The sequence below is a fragment of the Notamacropus eugenii genome, chromosome 4, assembly GCF_028372415.1.
Source record: "Notamacropus eugenii isolate mMacEug1 chromosome 4, mMacEug1.pri_v2, whole genome shotgun sequence".
Lineage (NCBI taxonomy): Eukaryota > Metazoa > Chordata > Mammalia > Diprotodontia > Macropodidae > Notamacropus > Notamacropus eugenii.
The window spans coordinates 46407138-46425199 of NC_092875.1; the positions used below are offsets into that span (position 1 = coordinate 46407138).

At 39.9% G+C, this 18062-nt stretch overlaps 1 protein-coding gene across 4 annotated transcripts in view; it reads left to right on the forward strand.

Moving 5' to 3' along the window:
• The window catches only part of ADGRD1 (adhesion G protein-coupled receptor D1), a 470522-nt gene that overhangs the window by 61030 nt on the left and 391430 nt on the right, over positions 1 to 18062 (forward strand). For all 4 annotated transcript variants that reach the window (XM_072600751.1, XM_072600753.1, XM_072600750.1 and 1 more), the window contains 2 exons: positions 52 to 127; positions 14569 to 14710. In XM_072600751.1, coding sequence (XP_072456852.1) covers positions 52 to 127; positions 14569 to 14710 — 218 coding nt within the window. The remainder of the gene's footprint in view (positions 1 to 51; positions 128 to 14568; positions 14711 to 18062) is intronic.

The following is an 18062-nucleotide window of genomic DNA, read 5'->3' on the forward strand; positions in this document are numbered from 1 at the left end:
GCCCATTTGTTCCCTTAAAGGTTAACTCTGGGTCATTTTGTTCTTTCTCAGCTTGGACCACCATCGTTGGCCTCCTCTACCACACAATGCACCGTTGTTTCAACAACATCCAGCCTGCTGACACAAAGTAAGTCTTCCAGGAATGTATTTCTGTGGCCTGAGGGGGAAGGGTGATCAGGGTACAGGCAGCATGTACATACTTCTTGTGGATAATTTGGGCTCCCAAAGTCTTTACTGTTCCTCACTGTTAGTGACAGGGAGATGATTAAAAGGAGCAGGTAAGTATCTTAGTGCTTTAAAAAGAAAAGAAAAGAGACAAACTGTAGTTCTCTGAGGATTGCGCAAGGCCTTATGTGTAAATCATTACATTTTGCCTTTGAGCCAGACTGAATAATTTATTATTGTCTGTCGGAGGCAATGGAATTAGGACCCTTTCTGACAGCCATAAAGTAATAATAGGATAACCACAAGCCTCTAATCCGTCATCTTGTTCTTTATGAAAGTATCCTTGTCTTCAGCCTCTCCAGCAAGAACTGCTGTGAGAATTTCCTGGTGTGAGTGGGGAGATCCAGGGCAGGGGAAGGCTTGCCTGCTGATTTAAAGGCACCAAGACACTGATTTAGGTCTCCTGGCTTTGCAAGCTGGCTATCTAGAACTATTTGTGCACAAGCTTTAAAACACCTGAAGAAGAAGGATACATGCTACCTTGAGATCTAGATGCCACCCTATCAGGGACTAATTTTTAGCAACTGTTGATTTCACTACTGGAAGCCCAGAGTCATCACTTTCTCAGGTGATACTGGTCTTAAGGCATCCATGATTTTGAGTGGCCTTGATTTAATCGCCAGTGGACACCAGCAACAATGAGGCTTCCTTGATGAAAAATGTTGTTTCTTTTTTGTCATTGGATACCCACTGCCTAGCATAGTGTCTGGTACATAGTAGGTGATCAATAAATGTTTGCTCACTGGTTAAGTGGAGGATGCTCCATTCAAAGTATACGGCAGTGTGACCATATCATTGGGGACATTCCCTTGAATTACTTGTCTTACAGAATTTATCCATTGCCTCCCCATCTTGGACAGCTCTTGTCTATGTCCACCTATAAATTCTCCAATCAATATACTATGGCTTCTTTGCTTTCTCTGGTCATTGTGAGGATATCAACAATGTGCTGTTAAATGTTTAACAATTAACTCCGAAAAAAAGTACACTAGATATGCTTTTAATTTAACCTACATTATTAATGTTTTCTCCATCACTTTCTTACATTTAGATAATTAGAAAACAGTAAATCGTGCTCCGATTTGAGATATTTGCCAGTTTCTAAGGTGCAAATGCTCACACTAAAAATTGAAACATCAGTTCTAACTAACTGGTTAGAAATGACTCTGGAATCTCCTTAATATTAGGAGAACATATGGGTTGTCTTTGCTATCTCTATTTGACCAGTACATCATGCTGATATTTTTGTGGGGGGAGTCCAAACATGTTATTTCTCAAGTGTGAAGATCTCTTGTTGTCAGAAACTCTTTCCACTACTTCATACCACTGCTCATCTATCACTTGGTAGGTAGAAGTTAATCTAGAGCTGTACAGGACCTTAGGTAAGTCCTAGGGAGTGTTCTGAGGCATTTAGAGGTCATGAGCTTGTCCAAGGACATAGAATTAGCCAGAGGCAGGATTTGAATCCAGTTCCTCTTGGTTCCAAGCTCAGGGCTTTATCCACTACACTATGCTATCTCTTGGCAACAATAAGACACAAATATGACTGTAAATCTGGAAGTAGCCTTTTTGGACAGCAGCTTAATTGATCTTATTTTTCCCTCAAGCCAAGCCTGGCTCAATACTAAGGCATACATGTTCCATTTTAGCATCTGGGAGAGGGAGAAGGACGAGGAACATTTGAATACCTACTTAGCTCGTTCTTCAAGGGCATAAGAGGGAGAGTTCAGGAATCAAGATAGATGACTTGTCCAAACAGATGACTGCCCAAAGGTCTGAGAAAAGCTTCTCTGAACAAAAACAAAATGTAAAAATTGCATTCAGCTCTGATTTTGTCTTAGAAGAACTCATAGACTACATTTCTTATTAGTCATATTAATATTACTGCTAATATTGTTAACAATATTAATACTAAAAATTAATAAGTTCCATTTCCAGAGTGTTTTAAGATTTGCAAAGTTCTTTCTATATAATAACCCCATAAGGAATGTAAGATAAATGCAATTCTCTTCATGTTACAGAGGAAGGAAATGAGGCTATGAGAACTGGAGTGACTTGCCTACTAGTCAGTCAGTAAACATTCACTGAGTACCTACTATGTGCCAGGCACTGTGCTAAGTCCTGGGGATACAAAGAAAAGTAAAAAAATAGTCCATGCTCTCAAGGAACTCATAATTGAATAGGGAGACAACATGTAAACAACTGTACAAAACGAGATACAAAGCACCTGAATCAGAGTTCAAATTTAGGTCTCCTGACTCCCAGTTCAGAACTCTAGCCACTGTATAACACTGCCCCTCTAGTTGTGAGTCATATGAGACAGCATAGAGTGGGGCAAAGCTGGGAGTTAGGAAAATCTAGGTTTGAATTCTTCTCAGTCACTTAGCCACTCCAAGACTCAGTTTCTTCTCTGTAAAATGGGAATTCTAGGAGCATCTACCTCCTAAGGGTATTGTGAGGCTTAAATGAGATAACGTATGTAAAGTATGATAGATATGTCAGTTGCTATTATATTATTATCATATATTAAGATCACTAGGACAATATAGTCATACATGACACCACAGTGTGCAAGAATTTATGAGAAACTAACTTCTATGGGGTAGAATAGTCAGAACTGATGCTATTTCTAGTCTGGCAATAAAACCCCAAATGTATTCTTTGCAGGAAATGTGAAAGATTATAGGCCAGATTATCTGTTTTGACTCCGGAGACCACACCTGGGTTTAAACAAATAATTCACTATGCTCATAGAAAAGTGTAATTCTTGTTTGAGTCTTTTTTAAGTGTTGTCAGATGTTTTCCTTCATCAGAGCAAGGAAGAGTCCAAGTGGCTTAAGTCATCTGAAACATTCATGGGCTCTGAGAACATCAAAGATGGAAAGGACCATCAAATCCTGTCCCATCCCTGACCCAATCTGACCCTGGAGAAAGGAAGGGATTTCTCGATGTCTTTTTTCCTCTGTACCTTATGGAATGATAGATCTAGAGATACATAGAACATAGACCAGTATATCAAAAGAGAATATCATTAAACTCTGGATTGCCTCTGTTCATTGCAAAATTCAGGACCAACTATTTGAAGCATAGCTGGGAAATATTCAAAAACTATTCCCCTTTTCCTTCCATTTTGTGAGTTTTATCTTTAAAATGTCCTTGCACCTTATAGTTACAAACACTTAGAAGAGTGCAGGAATATTCAGAACCTTCTAGGCCTTTTTTCTGTGTCTCTCTTTCCAACTTTTTGACATGCCTGTTTTATATTTGAGACCATCAGAGAGTTCTTTGTGCAACCACATTAAAAAAATGATGCCTCCTCATTTTTTCCTCATTCCTAGTGTCACAGAGCTGAAAAGACTTTGAGAAAGCATGTAGTCCAAGGTCTATCATCATATAGCTGAGAAACCAGAGTCCATGGGAACTTAGGTAATTTGCCCAACATTGCATAGTGATTCAACATGAAAGGCAGAACTAGGACCAAAATGCCCTGAATTCTTGGCCGTTACTCTTTTCATCAAACCACATTATGAATTCTAACACATGATGGATGACCTCTAAAAAATTTTTTTTATAAACACAATACCCAAAGTAAATACTACTGAATAATCAAGAAAATATGGCAAGAGATGGTTCTCCTTCACTAGAGGTCTTCAAACAAAGATTAAGTGGACGTGGCAGTTGGGATTAATACTGAGGTGAGGCTGGATAATCTCAGGGGTGCCTTTCAGCTCTGAGATCCCATGATTCTGGGATGATGACCTCTGAGGACTGTATTTGCAATGAGTTCTTAGCCATCTTTGCAAATAATGGAAAATAGAATCAAAAGAAACCAAACAATGGCTAATGTAAAGGACATTTACCAACTACTTGACTTTAAGAAAGCAAGATGACCTTTTCTACAGCAAATTGAAAATTAAGTTTTGATTAAGCTAATATTATTTCACATTCCCCAAACATATACCAATCAGCTGTTTTGGAAGCTAGAGCCAGAACCATCAAAAATACCACCACTGAATATTTGTTAGGCACACATCATGTGCCAGCCCTGTGCTGGGATGTAAATACAGATATGACATTGTCCCTGCCTTCCAAGAGCTTATTCTTTAGAAAATGGAGGCAGTAACATGAACTTGAATGGCTATGTCCAAAACAGAATGTAACTTTGTCGGGGGAAGGCACTAGCAAGAAGGGGAAACCAGAAAAGTCTCCATGCATAAGCTGACACTCAAACAGAGACAGAGGTAGAGGTGAGGAGGGAGGGCATTCTCAGCATGGGGCTGCCAGTGCAAATACATGGAGATGGGAGATGAAGTGTTGTGCATGATGAGTGTCAAAAAGCTCACTTGGATAAACTGGCTGAGGAATGTCCAGAGGAAAGCTATCTGTAATAAGGTTGGAAAATTAGAATAGGGCCAGATTGGGAAGAGGCTTAAAAGTGGCAAATGGAGGAGTTTATAATATATTTGATCCTGGAGGTAGTCAGAGATTAGTGGAGTTTATTAAAAGGGGTGAGGAGTTTGACATGTTTTAGGAAAATCTCTTTGGTGACTGTGTGCAGGATAGATTGGAGGGGGGAGATATGAGTCAGGGAGACTAGTTAGGAGGCTATTACAGTAATCCAGGCAAGAAGGGATGGATGAGTGTCTGATGAAGGTGGTGGCTGTGTGAGTGGAGAGAAGGGGACATATGGAAAGGTGTTGTGAAGACAGAAATGGCAAGATCTGGCAACTGATTGGGTATATGGAGTGTGAATGGGTATGCCAGGATGACTTTGAACCTGGGTAATTGGTGGCAGAAGGGAAGCATTCTATTCTGTATTTCCTGTGGGTGCTCTGCCATGGGAACCAGTCATTTTGCAAAGAGGAGAATTTCAGCTTATCATATGGGAAAAAATAAAGCAAACACAAAAAATGCCCCAGAAAACTTCTCACCAATTAGAGCTGTCCCAAAGAGGACTGCTGTCCCTTTCAGGAGGTATACTGGGCTCATTCTCACTATGGATCTTCAGAGGGACCCATCTATCAGACATTTAACAAGTCTCAACTTTGTTAAGAGTCCTGTACTAGACTTGGGGGAGATACAGAGTGTAGATAAGATATAGTGTCTCCTTTCAGGGACCTTCCGGGTGTGTGTGTGTGTGTGTGTGTGTGTGTGTGTGTGTGTGTGTGTGTGTGTGTGTGTGTGTGTGTGTGTGTGTGTGTAGGGGAAAGGTGATAAGAAACATAAACAGGTCCCTGTAATGAACAGGTGGCCCCTCCTCCCCAGGCCTTCCTTAATTTCCTCATTGTTAATACTGTCTCCTTCTTGGAATAATTTTGTCTTACTCTGAATATACAGGATTTGTTTATCTGAGTACCTGCCGAATTCTTTCAGTAAGTATATAAGTTTCTTGAGGACATTTTTGTCCTAGTGCCTAGTACAGAGCCTTGCGTAAAGCAAACACTTCATAAATGTCCGTTGAATTGAATTGAATGAAACTGCATAGTAATTACATTTGGAAACTGCCAATTAAAGTGCTGTGGGAGGTCTGAGGAAAGGGCACTGCACATCTGGGGGAAATCACAGAAGGCTTCATGGAGGAGATTGCCTTTGAGTTGGGAATGAGGTAAGGGGATTCTATGCTAAAGTAGGCTTAGAATTAATGGCCTCTATGGTCACTGCCAACTGTAATCACAAAGGGGCAATATTTTAGTATCTTTTATTCCTGAACACACTTTCTGGGGTCCTAGTGGTATAGTTGGTTCCTAGCATTACAGATATTAAGCTTCTGAGGGGGTCCTCAAAGGCCATCTCAGCCCAATTCTTTCATTTTATAGATAAGGAAACTGAGGCCAGGGAGATGTTAGGTGACTTGCCCTAGGTCACACAGGCAGTAAGCATCAGAGGAAGGATATGAACCAAGGTCTTTGAGTCCACAGCCATGATGATTTCTACTATCCCACATTATCTCCCCTTTGTAGAAGGGTCTTTGCAGAAGGATTCTTTAACATGAATTTTTAACTCAGAATCTCAGTGTTCCCATAGTTGACTCTATGGTCAGCCCCTCCTCTCCTGGCATTCTTATTCTAATTATTCACCTGTTATAGAATAATCCCAGTTTGCCAGGTGGGTCACTGAGATGACTGCTCTTCTATGCAATGGGAAGGGTAGAATTCTATCACATTTGGCTTCCCTTCAGCTTCCTTACCTGCGTGCACATTTTAATTGTTGCGTTAGATTTTTGGAAGCTCTTTGAGGAGATTCTTTCTGATGTTATCCCCTTCTTGGGCTAAGGTCTCTTTGGGCAGTCATAACTAGGGTGGGGTGACTTTGCCAGTCCTTCTCCCAGGTGAGCTCCTCCACTCCCCAGCCTCTCTGTCTTACCATGCTCTAGCATGTAAGTCTGGTGGGAAGGGGCTGGCTTTTGTCTTTGGATCCTCAGTACTTATCCCATTATCTGGTATATAGAAGGTACTTAATAAATACTAGTTGACTACTTGACATAGAAATCTTTTATTAGATGCTTGATTTACTGACTGAATACAAAAACGACCAATGATGTGCCTGAGACTGGTTATTTTTTCCAGTTGATTGGTCAGAAGCTGGTACCTCTCTGTATCTCAGAGCCTGTCACAAAGTGGCACAAAATAGGTGCTTAATAAATGCTAGGGCAGTCAGGTGGTGCATTGGATAGAGTGCTGAACCTGGAGTCAGGAAGGCTCTTTCTCATGAGTTCAAATCCAGCCTCAGACATTTGCTAGTTGTGCGACCCCAGGTAAGTCACTTAACCCTGTTTGCCTCAGTTTCCTCATCTGTTATCTCTGCCAAGAAAGCCCTAAATGGGGTCACCGAGAGTCAGATGTGACTGACAATTGAACTGCATCAACAACAAATGCTAATTGAATGACTGTAATCTTATGATCTGGAAATTCCTCATTGCACTTCATTTTTAAAAAGTTGCTATCTTTTATTTTTACATCACCTTCACTTCTGATTATATGTGTTCTCCTCCCCCTACCCAGAGAGTCATACAAAGTATGACCTGAATTTCATTCAAGAAATGAAAGAGGAAAAAAAGGCAATTCCACAAAACTAATCAGTGCATCAGCTAAATCTGAAAGTACAGGCAGTGACCGTACACCCAAAATCCTCCACCTCTGCTGGGGAGGGAGTAGTTATCTCTTCTCTCTGGGACTTCTTGCACTTTAGAAGATAATTAGCCAAGCCAGCTTGGATCACAGTGGTGATGGTAGGGTCCTCAGGGTCCCCAGCCTCCCTTATGCTTCCTTTATCCCTCTTCCCCCAAACCCCAATTGTTATCCCTTCTCCAGACTTCTAGGCCCTTCCAAGGTGCTCAGTACTCACTTGTCAGATCAAAATCATTGTCAGATCAGATCAAAATCATTCTCACCAAAGGATGTGTCTGATTCATTCTCACTATCTTAGACATGACTGAAAGTATCAGAGTATCAGTTCTCTTAGGGAAAACTGAATAATAACAACTACTCTTCATATTCTCTTGAAAGTATGTGGAAGACTAACGTCTTCTTCCTCCATGTATATGTATATATATGCAGGCTTGCATATACATATGTTTGTACTAAAATTCAGATAGGCGAACTTGTTTGGAAGGTGGCCTCAAGCACAAGAGTACCTGGAATGAGGAAGATCTGAGTTCAAATCTGACCTCAGACACTTACTAGCAGTGTGACCCTGGGCAAGTCACTTAACTTCTATTCACCTCAGTTTCCTCATCTGTAAAATGGGCATAGTAATAGTACCCACGTCTCATGTAGTTGCAATATAGCATTTGTAAAGTGCTTAGTACAGTGCCTGGCAAACATAGGGACTATACATTGTTGTTGTTTAGTTGTTTCCATTGTATTCTTTGTGATCTTGTTGTGATGTGGAGGTAACCTTAGGTTACCAAGCTCTAGTAGGTTCCTCCCAGGTTGTTGTTTAGTCATTTCAGTTGTGTCTGACTCTTTGTGACCCCTTCTGGGGTTTTCTTGGCAAAGAAACTGGAGTGGTTTGCCATTTCCTTCTCCAGCTCATTCTACAGATGAGGAAACTGAGGTAAACAGGGTCAAAAGACTTGCCCAGAGTCACATAGCTAATAAGTGTCTGAGGCCAGATTTGAACTCATGATGATGAGTCTTCCTGAGTCCAGGTCTGGTGCTCTATCCGCTATGGTACCATATGATAATTATTGCTACCTATGTGTGCTAGCTATAATAATCATTATTATTTGATCTTTACAACAGTCCTTGAGATAGGAGCAAGAGGTATGATTGTCCACCTTTTACAGATAACAACAATAACGACAACTTATACTTTCAGGTTTACAAAGTGCTTTATGTAAGTTATCTCATTAGATCCTTATGACAACCCTATGAAGTAGGTGCTATTATTATCCTCATTTTACAGATGAGAAAACAAGGTTGGGACAGACTACACTAACCTGGTGGAGATCCTCATCCCCTCCCTCTTGAACTATTGCAGGAGGCTATTGGATAGTCTCTTTACCTGAAGACTTTGCCTCTCCTCACTCCAATCCATCCAACATTCAGTCGTCAAGTTGATCTTCCTTAATTTCAGATCTGACCGTGTCAACTCCCCATTCAATAAATTCTGTTGCCTCCAAGATCAAATAGAAATTCATCTGGCTTTCAAAGTTCTTTGTGACATGTCCCCACCTTTCCAGGCTTCTCATACCTTATTCTCCTCCATGTACTTTGCTATCCGGTGACCTTGCCATTCTTGGAATATGACCATCCATCTCTTGGCTATAAGTTTTTGTCATTGGCTGTCTCCAGGATGAAGAGGCATCATGGCTTCCCTGACTTCCTCCGAGTCTCAGCTGAAGCCCTACCATTGGCAAGGAGTCTTTCTCAGTCCTCCTTACTCTTTGTGCCTTCTTTCTGAGATGAACCCAATTTTATCTTGTATGGACCTTGCTCATGGCTGTTTGCATTACACTGTGAATTCCTTGAGAACAGGCACTCCCCCTTCTCTTCATCTCCCTTTATTTCTTCGTGTTATCAGCACAATGCCTGGCATGTAGTTGTTGCTGTTTGTCCTTGGTTCTCAAAGAGGACCATGACATCAGGGAGGTGATGCCATGACATACCAGTGACTTGGATTTAAGTGAGGCAGGGCTGTGCCAAATCATCAGCCTCACTTTCTCCTCCAGAGTCATCTGGGTCCAGTGACCAGATACATATCAGGACAACTAGAGATGACCTAGGATGTAATGGGAGACCTTGGTCTTTTAAAGTTAAGGTCTTTAGCAGGTTTCAGTTTGACTGAGGCAGCACCCATTCAATGATTAAGGCTAGGTAAAAAAATGAGTCAAAGAATGACCTAGTCCAGAAAAATCTAGTCCAGAAAATCAGGACCAGAAAATCTTTAATCTAGTCCAGAAAAGAAATTAAACTGGGAGGGGAAGATCCTCAGGATTTCTAGTAGGTGCTTAATAAATGCTGAGAGGTTGTTATTTACTCAGGATCACATCACTAGTGAACCTCATGTATTGCTGTTGATCCTTCATTCTCAAAGAGAACCAAGTGAACTTCAGGAGTAGAATTCAAACCCATGCCTTACTAATCCCTTACTCAGCACTATATTCTGAAAACTTCTTTGAACAACCCTATGCCAAAGAAATGAAATCTCAACTGTGGGATTTCAGGCAGCAGAGAGAGGTTGAAGAAAAGGCATTTGGGGTGGGAAGCAGAAAAAGCTTTCCCAGAACACTTTGGTAGGTGGTCCCTAGCTCTTGTGGGAATCAATCAATAAACAGGCATTTATTAACTGCCTGCTCTGTGACAGGCACTATGCCAGGAGAGGAGAGATTTATAATAGGGAAGGTATGGCCAGCAAAGTTTGTTCTGAAGACTCAGTTTGTCCTCAAAATAAAAAGACTCCAAAGGAGTAATTTGAAAATGGCTTGTCTATTAAAAAATGCAATTCACCTGGTTTGAGAAAACAGGTCTATTTCATGTCATATGTCATCTAATTCTAATTTCACTGAGCTGTAAAAACATGTTTTAGAGCTCTGGGCCCATAAAACAGTCAGTAAGCTGATTTCTGTGTCATTCCCTTTAATAACTCCAGTGGCCCCAAGGAACTGAAGACTGAATCATAGAACCTTAGAATTGCAGGAGACTCCAGAGGCCTCCAAGTCCTACTGAGGCTTGGACAAATCCTGTTTCTATGACATCCTCTGACAAGTGATCATACAGCCTTGCTTGAATACTCCCACTGAGAGAGTATTTGAATACTCTCAAATACCCTCCCACTTGAGGGTATTTGACCTTAGAGAAGAGAAATTCTACCTCTGCTATCTGCTTCTTGTGTGAGCTTATACAAACTATTTGGCATTTTTGAGTCCTGATTTCCTCAGGTGTGAATGGTTAAAGATTGGTCTGTTCATCCCAACTCTTAAGTTTGTAGATTTAGAGCTGAAGGGAGTTTAGAAGCCACCTTGTCTAACTGCCTTCATTTTGAAATCAAGGAAACTGAGGCTCAGCTATACCAAAGGCACTTGCCTAAGCTTACATGGGTGGCTACAATTCCTCTTTTCCAGGCTAAACCCCCACCATTTTTTTCAATACTAATTATAAAAATGACAGAACATCACAGTGAGAAGGAATTCTGAGGTCCTCTGGTCCAATACACACTTAACTGAGAATTCCTTGGATGATGTTGGAAGCTGATATTTTTGTCCAGAGATCAGAGGTCCAAAGTTAGTTTCTCATGGCATTAGTCAAAGACTAAGATAGGTTTTCTTTCTCAGTGGCTAGAGAGCTGGCTTTAAAATTCAAGAACTACCTCTGATACATGCTGACCATGTCACTTAAACATCTCAGTGCCCAGGTAGGTTTTAAGACTATACATTTTAGAGAAAGGGCCAACCTGCATTAGTAGAGAGCATTTCCTCCCCTGGGAGTTCCCTATACCAATGAAATCACCAGCCCATTCCCTATCTTCACCCTCTTCTGCTCATTGTTTTTATAGATTCTTATTGTTTTATTCATTCCTCTAAAAAATCTTAGCCTTCAGAAAGGCCTTAGTAGTCCTGCACTAGAGTGTGGCTCATCTGGGACGAAGCGGCCCTCAATTGTCCTTCAGTCCTGTGGGGCTCTAACACTGTTCCACATAATGGTTGTCTAAAGACCCGCAGCACTCCCCTCGAAGCCCTGTGCACTTGGCGATGTTTCATCAAAGGCGTCTTCCCAGCACAATAAATGATGAGAAGGTGTTTTTCCTTTATGGAGTTTTTTATTGAGAATATTTCATATTTACAACTCTGGGGTAACTGGCATACTTCTCAAACCTGTTCCTTCTTAAGAAAAGAAACAGAAGTGACTGTTTTATATGAAGGATGGGGAGGACGAGTGTAGGACACACATATGTCATGGGCTGGGTTCCAGGACTATATTAAGTGAAATGTGTGCATGTATCCATATGTTGGGCAAGCCCATTTGGGGAATAAAATAGGATACTCACAGTCCCTAGGGGCTAGAAACATCGCAATACTAGTAGGAGCAGCATAAGCAGTTAGAGGTGGCAGTGGATAAAGTGCCAGGTTTGGAGTCAGGAAGACATGAATTCAAATGTGGCCCCAGCTGTGTGACGGCAAGTCACTTCACCCTGTTTGCCTCAGTTTCCTCTTATGTAAAATGAGCTGGAGAAGGAAATGGCAAACCATTCCAGGATCTTTGCCAAGAAAACCCTAAATAGGGTCATGAAGAGTTGAACATGGCTGAAAAAATGGCTGAACAAAAGAGGGTGTGAATGGGAGGAGGAGAAGGGAATGAAAGGGAACAAACACTGATAAAATATGTCCTATTTGCCGGCTACTGTGCTAAGCACTTCACAGTGTGCAATCAACCCAGAAAAAATACATTGAACCTGGTCAATAAAGGTCTGAATGATGAAATGCAGGCAATGCCTAGATGAGGGAGATAGAGTTATAGCATTTTCTAGGAAGGAGATACAGGAACAAGGGTCACTGAGTGGACTCTTTCACTCAGGACCTCAGATTGCCAATGAGGAGGAAGGAGTCATAATCTTGGTCCTACATTATCAATTTATTAATGAGAAAACTGAGTGCCCAGAGGGGTTATAAGCAGTCTACTCAAAGTCACACGGATAGAAATGGAAGAGATGAGATTTGATCTTGGTCTAAATCTAGTATGCTTCCTATGGTTCAATGCTGCCTGGAAACACAGAACACCATGTTAATTAAACAAGGGGGAAATGGGAAAATGGAAGCTGATACCCCACAGGATGAGTGATTCAATACTCCTTGGGTCAGCAGGGATTGAATACCTGTGAAGCAGAGGACATGGGAAAATCCTGGTAATGATTTACTAACACCTGCTGCGATATACTTACCCAAGACTCCTCAAGCTAGGGAGAATTTGAAGCTGTACGTAGGGCGATGATACAGCTGGAGTCTGGAAGGAAGCTGGAGGAACCACAGGTAGCAACAAAGGCAGCCAGGTGGCAGGTACAGTGGATAGAACATGGGACTTGGGATGAGGAACACCTGAGTTCAAATGCTACTGGGTAATCCTGGGCAAATCATCTCATCTCTCTGTGTCTCAATTTTCTCAACTGTAAAGTGGAGATAATGATAGAAACGACCTTCCAGGGCTGTTGTGGGGATCAAATGAGATAGTAATTGGAAAGTGCTTAGCACAACATTTGGCATATGGCAAGTGCTATATAAATGCTAGCTATTATTATAATAATATTATATATATTTATATATTATATAAAGCACTTATTATTATAATAAGTGCTTCACAAATGTTAAATTGAAGTAGAGATAAGCATTTATTAAGCTCCTAGTATGGTGGTGTAGTGGATAGAGTGCTAGGCTTAGAGTCAGGTAGACTCATCTTCATGAGTTCAAATCTGGCCTCAGACACTTATTAGGTGTGTGACCCTGGGGAAATCACTTCACCCTGCTTGCCTCAGTTTCCTCATCTGTAAAATGAGCTGGAGAAGGAAATGACAAGCTACTCCACTATCTTTGCCAAAAAACCCCCAAATGGGGTCAACAAGAGTTGTACCCTACTGAAATGACTGAACCAATAAACAAAAAACACCTACTATGTCCTAGGCACTGTATGATCTCATTTGATCTTTACACAACCCAGGGGAGGAGGGTGCTAAGCGCCCGAGAAGTAGGTTTGATTGAATTCAGGTCTTCCTGTCTCCAGGTTCAGGATTCTATCCACTGAACCATCTATGTTATTCAGTTGAGGGCATGGGTACTTGACTATGTTCAGGTACAGGGAGTTAATGGAGTTAATCCATCAATACAATTTCTCCTCTCCTCAGTAGAGTCGGGATTAATGTTGAACAAACTTAGTTTCTATTAGGTTAGTGGCTTCATTCAAATTAATTCAACTAAATAAACATTTGTTCTATAAGAAAGATAAAATACAACCCCTATAGAATGTAAGGTTATTGAGGGTAGGGGCTTTTTCACTTTCATATTCCCAATGCCCAATCCAGCACATAGTAGATATTTGATAAGCACTGGATTGATTGATTCAATCAATTGACAGGTATTAATTAAGTTTGTTTTTGTTGTTGTTTAGTCATTTTCCAGTTGTGTCTGACTTTTCATGACCCCGTTTGGGGTTTTCTTGGCACAGATAGCTTGCCATTTTCTTCTTGAGCTCATTTCACAGATGAGGAAATGGAAGCAGAGTTAAGTGACTTGTCCACAGTCATGCAGCCAGATTTGAACTCAGAAAGAAGAGTCTTCCTGACTCTTGGCCCAGTGCTCTGTGCATTATAGCACTACCTAGCTGCCCATTTATTAAGTACCTATCATTTATGAGAGACCCTGGAGTTACAAAGACAAAAAGAAGGAAAGAGAGAGAAAGAAAGAGTTTCTGATCTCAGTAAGTTTGCATTCTATCAGATTGATTATCAGGAACCTATTAGTTTCAGCTACTATACTAGAGAGGTACTAAGAATACAGAAAAATTCCTTCCTTCTTTCATTCCATATTCATTTAGGAATTTAAGTCTTTGGTGGAGATGCATTCTGTTTGAAAATTGCAAAGTCAGTGTAAAAAACATAAAGTCATTCCTATGATCTTAGATCTAAAGCTGCAAGAGACTAAAGGGACCATTTAGTTTAACCTTTTTATTATATAATTGAGAACACTGAAGTTCACAGAGAGGAAGGAGTTTGCATAAGCTTAGCTGATGCTCCCTAGATGCAGTTGAAATCTAACGTGAATATTCAAAGTGACTTTCAGCTACCTGCTTCTTCTTCCACTTCTTCCCTTTGTCTAATTTGTAATAATTTTTCCATTTGTTTTCATTTACTTCCAAGGATTACTGAGGCAGCCAACTACAAAAAGCACTTGATACTAGCTACCAGTTACCTTATTTCTCTGAAGGTGGAACCACCACCAGTGCTGTCCCAGAACTTGTCAGGATCACCTCTGATCACTATCCGGCTCACACACACCCTGGTGAGTTTTATGACAATATTCACTGTGTTGTCATCCTTTGGTTTGTTTTGAGAACTGGTTTGTTTGTTCACTTTTTTTTTTTTTGCAATACCCAAGGTATTAATACCCTTTGGTAGTTTTTGTTTTTACAATGCCTGCTATGTGGTCGTACCTCGGTTGGTTTGTTTGTTTTTTGGTAATTCCCAAAGTATTAATACTGTTTGGCTGGTTTTTTATAAAGTCCACCATGTTGTCACCCTGAGGTTTGTTTTGAGGATAGGTTTGTTTTTACAATTCCCAAAGTATTAAACACCTTTTTTTCAATGCCTGCCATGCTGTCACCCTTTAGTTTGGTTTATTTTTGTAATTCCCAAAGTATTAATAATGTCTGGTTGGTTTTTTACAATGTCTACCATGTTGTTAACCTGTGGTTTGTTTTGAGGATAGATTTGTTTTTGCATTTCCCAAAGTATTAATACCCTTTGGTTGACTTTTTAAAATAATGCCTGCCATATTGGTTTGTTTTGTTTTCGTAATTCCCAAAATATTAATACTATTTAGTTGTTCATTTTTTACAATGTCCACCATGTTGTCATCCTGTGGTTTATTTTGAGGACTGGTTTGGTTTTGCAATTCCTAAAGTATTAATACCCTTCAGTTTGGTTTTGCAATGCCTACAGTATTAACATCCTTTGATTTATTCTTGGAATGTCCATTATGTTGTCATTGTGTGATTTGTCTTGGGGATACCCACCATATTATTATTCTTTAGTTTCTTTTTTGGGATGCCTGAAGTATTAATACCTTTAAGTTTGTTTTTGTGATGCTTGGTCTTTGCCTTGTTTTTATGATGTCCATGGTATCGATATATTGGTTTGTTTTGGGGATGCCCATCATGTTACTAAACATTGTTTTTATAACTCATAAAATGTTAACACCTTTTAGTCTATTTTGGCAATATCCACCCTGTTGTGCTCCTTTGGCTGATTTTTTTTGTGATGCCCTACATGTTACTACTATTTTTGCTGTTTTTGCCATGCCTGAAATATTAGTATCCTTTGACATATTTTTGGGACTCCCACCATGTTATTATGAGTTGGTTTGTTTTTGCAGTACCTGAAAATAGTACCTTTTCATTTGTTTTTTCATTGTCTCCCATGTTGTTACTCTAGTTTGTTCTTGTTCTTGCATTTTGTAATATCACAGTTCTCTGTGGGAATATGAGGAGAGTATCTAGGATGATATTGGGGCTGGTGAAAATAAGCATCATCTTGTTATCAACAGTTCCATCTGAATGGCCTTATCTTTACCCTTGAGTAAAGTGCTACTCAGTTTGTAGTTGTGTGTGTTTTGTCCTTTGTTTTCAAAGAGGACCATGCCATCAGAGAAATGATGACGTGACTTGCACTTGACTTTGAGTGAGCGAGGGCTGTGCAGGTTACCAGCCTCACTTCTCCTCCAGAGTCATCAGGATCTAGTGACCAGATATTCATTAGGATGACTGGAGATGGCCCAGGATGAAAAGGGAGACCTTGGCCTCTTTGGCCTTGGGTCTATTCAGGTACTCACTTAGGGTGAGGTAAGGCCCATAGAGTGAATAGGCCTGTTTAAGAAGTAGTCAGGGAGTACCCCTTTAATGAACAAAAGAAAAATAACTAAATCAAGCTTGAAGGGAAGGAAAACAGTTACAATTGATAATCACTCTTTAGCCAAGAGGGTCTAGGAAAAAGTCTGATGAAGATGACCTCCTTTGCTTGAGGCTTCAAACAAAGTTTGGATGACCCTTTCGAAGCAATGTTGCAGAGAGTATTCCTGTTCACATATAGGCTGGACTATATAACTTCTAAAGTCTCTTCCAGCTCAGATTTTTGTGATTTTATGACTCTACAACTTGAACAAAAAAAGATTTGTTCCTTCTGAACAACGCATCTTCATACGTAATCAAATTCTCCCATTCTGTGAAATCTCAGTGATCCCTTTTTGTAGGTCTAATTTATCTCTTCACTTTAGGATCTCTAGTTCTTCCTCTTGTCTCATCCAAAGATAGCCATTGGTCTGGTCACAGAGTTTCACTAGTAGGCAGAAAAACCTTTGAGAAAAGATTGAGGTTGCCTAACATGATCATGCTGCTTCTGTAAATGTTACTTGAAGTGATCATGAATGGACCTTTGGGGAAATAACATTGTTTGATTCTTAATTATCTTGTCTTACTGCCCCTGGCAAGGTAAAGCAATTTGTTTTGGCTGGAAAGAACAGAAATGAACAGCTAGAATTATCCACTTCTGTGTTTAACAACGTTTTGAGTGATAAACAATTTGCTACAGTGGTATGGAAGCATTCTGGTTTGCTCATGACCTCTCAGTGAGTCAGGAAGACCATGGTATTGCTTGTGTAGGTATATAGAGAACCAATCGTTTTAAAAATATATTTTATTGATATATCTAGTCTTTACTTCTACCTTTCTATTCTTTTCTTTATTCATCCCTCTCAGAGAGACATCCCTTAAAATAAAGAATTTTTAAAGGGAAAAAATTAAGCAAAACCAAATAATACATTGAAAAAAAATCTGATATTCTCTGAAATAATCCACATCTGTAGATCTTCCCCCTCCCCATATCTGCATAGGAGAAAGGGGAGATGTAATTTCCTATTTCTTCTTTGGGACTAAGCTTGTTCCTTATAATTTTGCAACATTAATTTCCATTAGGTTTGTGACTATTGTTATTAATATTTCATTAAAAATTAGTGTTTCTTACTACCTTAGTTAGTAATGTCATAGAATGTGTGTGTGCATGCATGTATTTGTATTAGATCAAAAATATACGTCAGTATGACTGAGCCTGGCACAGAGTACATGCTGAATAAATGCTTATTTTTTGATAGATGATTGCTTAAATGTTTTATTTAACAAAAACCCCCAACAAGTTTTATTGATGTTATTTGTTTTTACATTACAATTACTTCTAGACAATCTCTCCCACCCCTGCCCAATGCTTGAAACACTCCCTTTTAACAAAAGAATCATAGAATTTGGCAGTGTGTTAGCAGAGTGGACAGAGTTATGACTTTGGGGTCAAGAATACCTGAGTTTGAATTCTGTCTCAGACTCTTATTAACTGTGTGATTCTGGGTAAGTCACTTAGCTTCTATTCTCCTTTGTTTCCTCATCTGTAAAATGGGGACCCTCATAAAACCCAGGATTGTTGAGAAGATCAAATGAGATCATATGTATATGGTGCTTTGAAAACTCTAAAACGTTATATAAAAAGTGATAGCTATTATTACTTTATTTGGCATCTAATTCAAGTTTCTCACCAAAAAAGAATGACAAATATGCTACACTTAGAGATGAATAGTTAAACAAAACCCAATA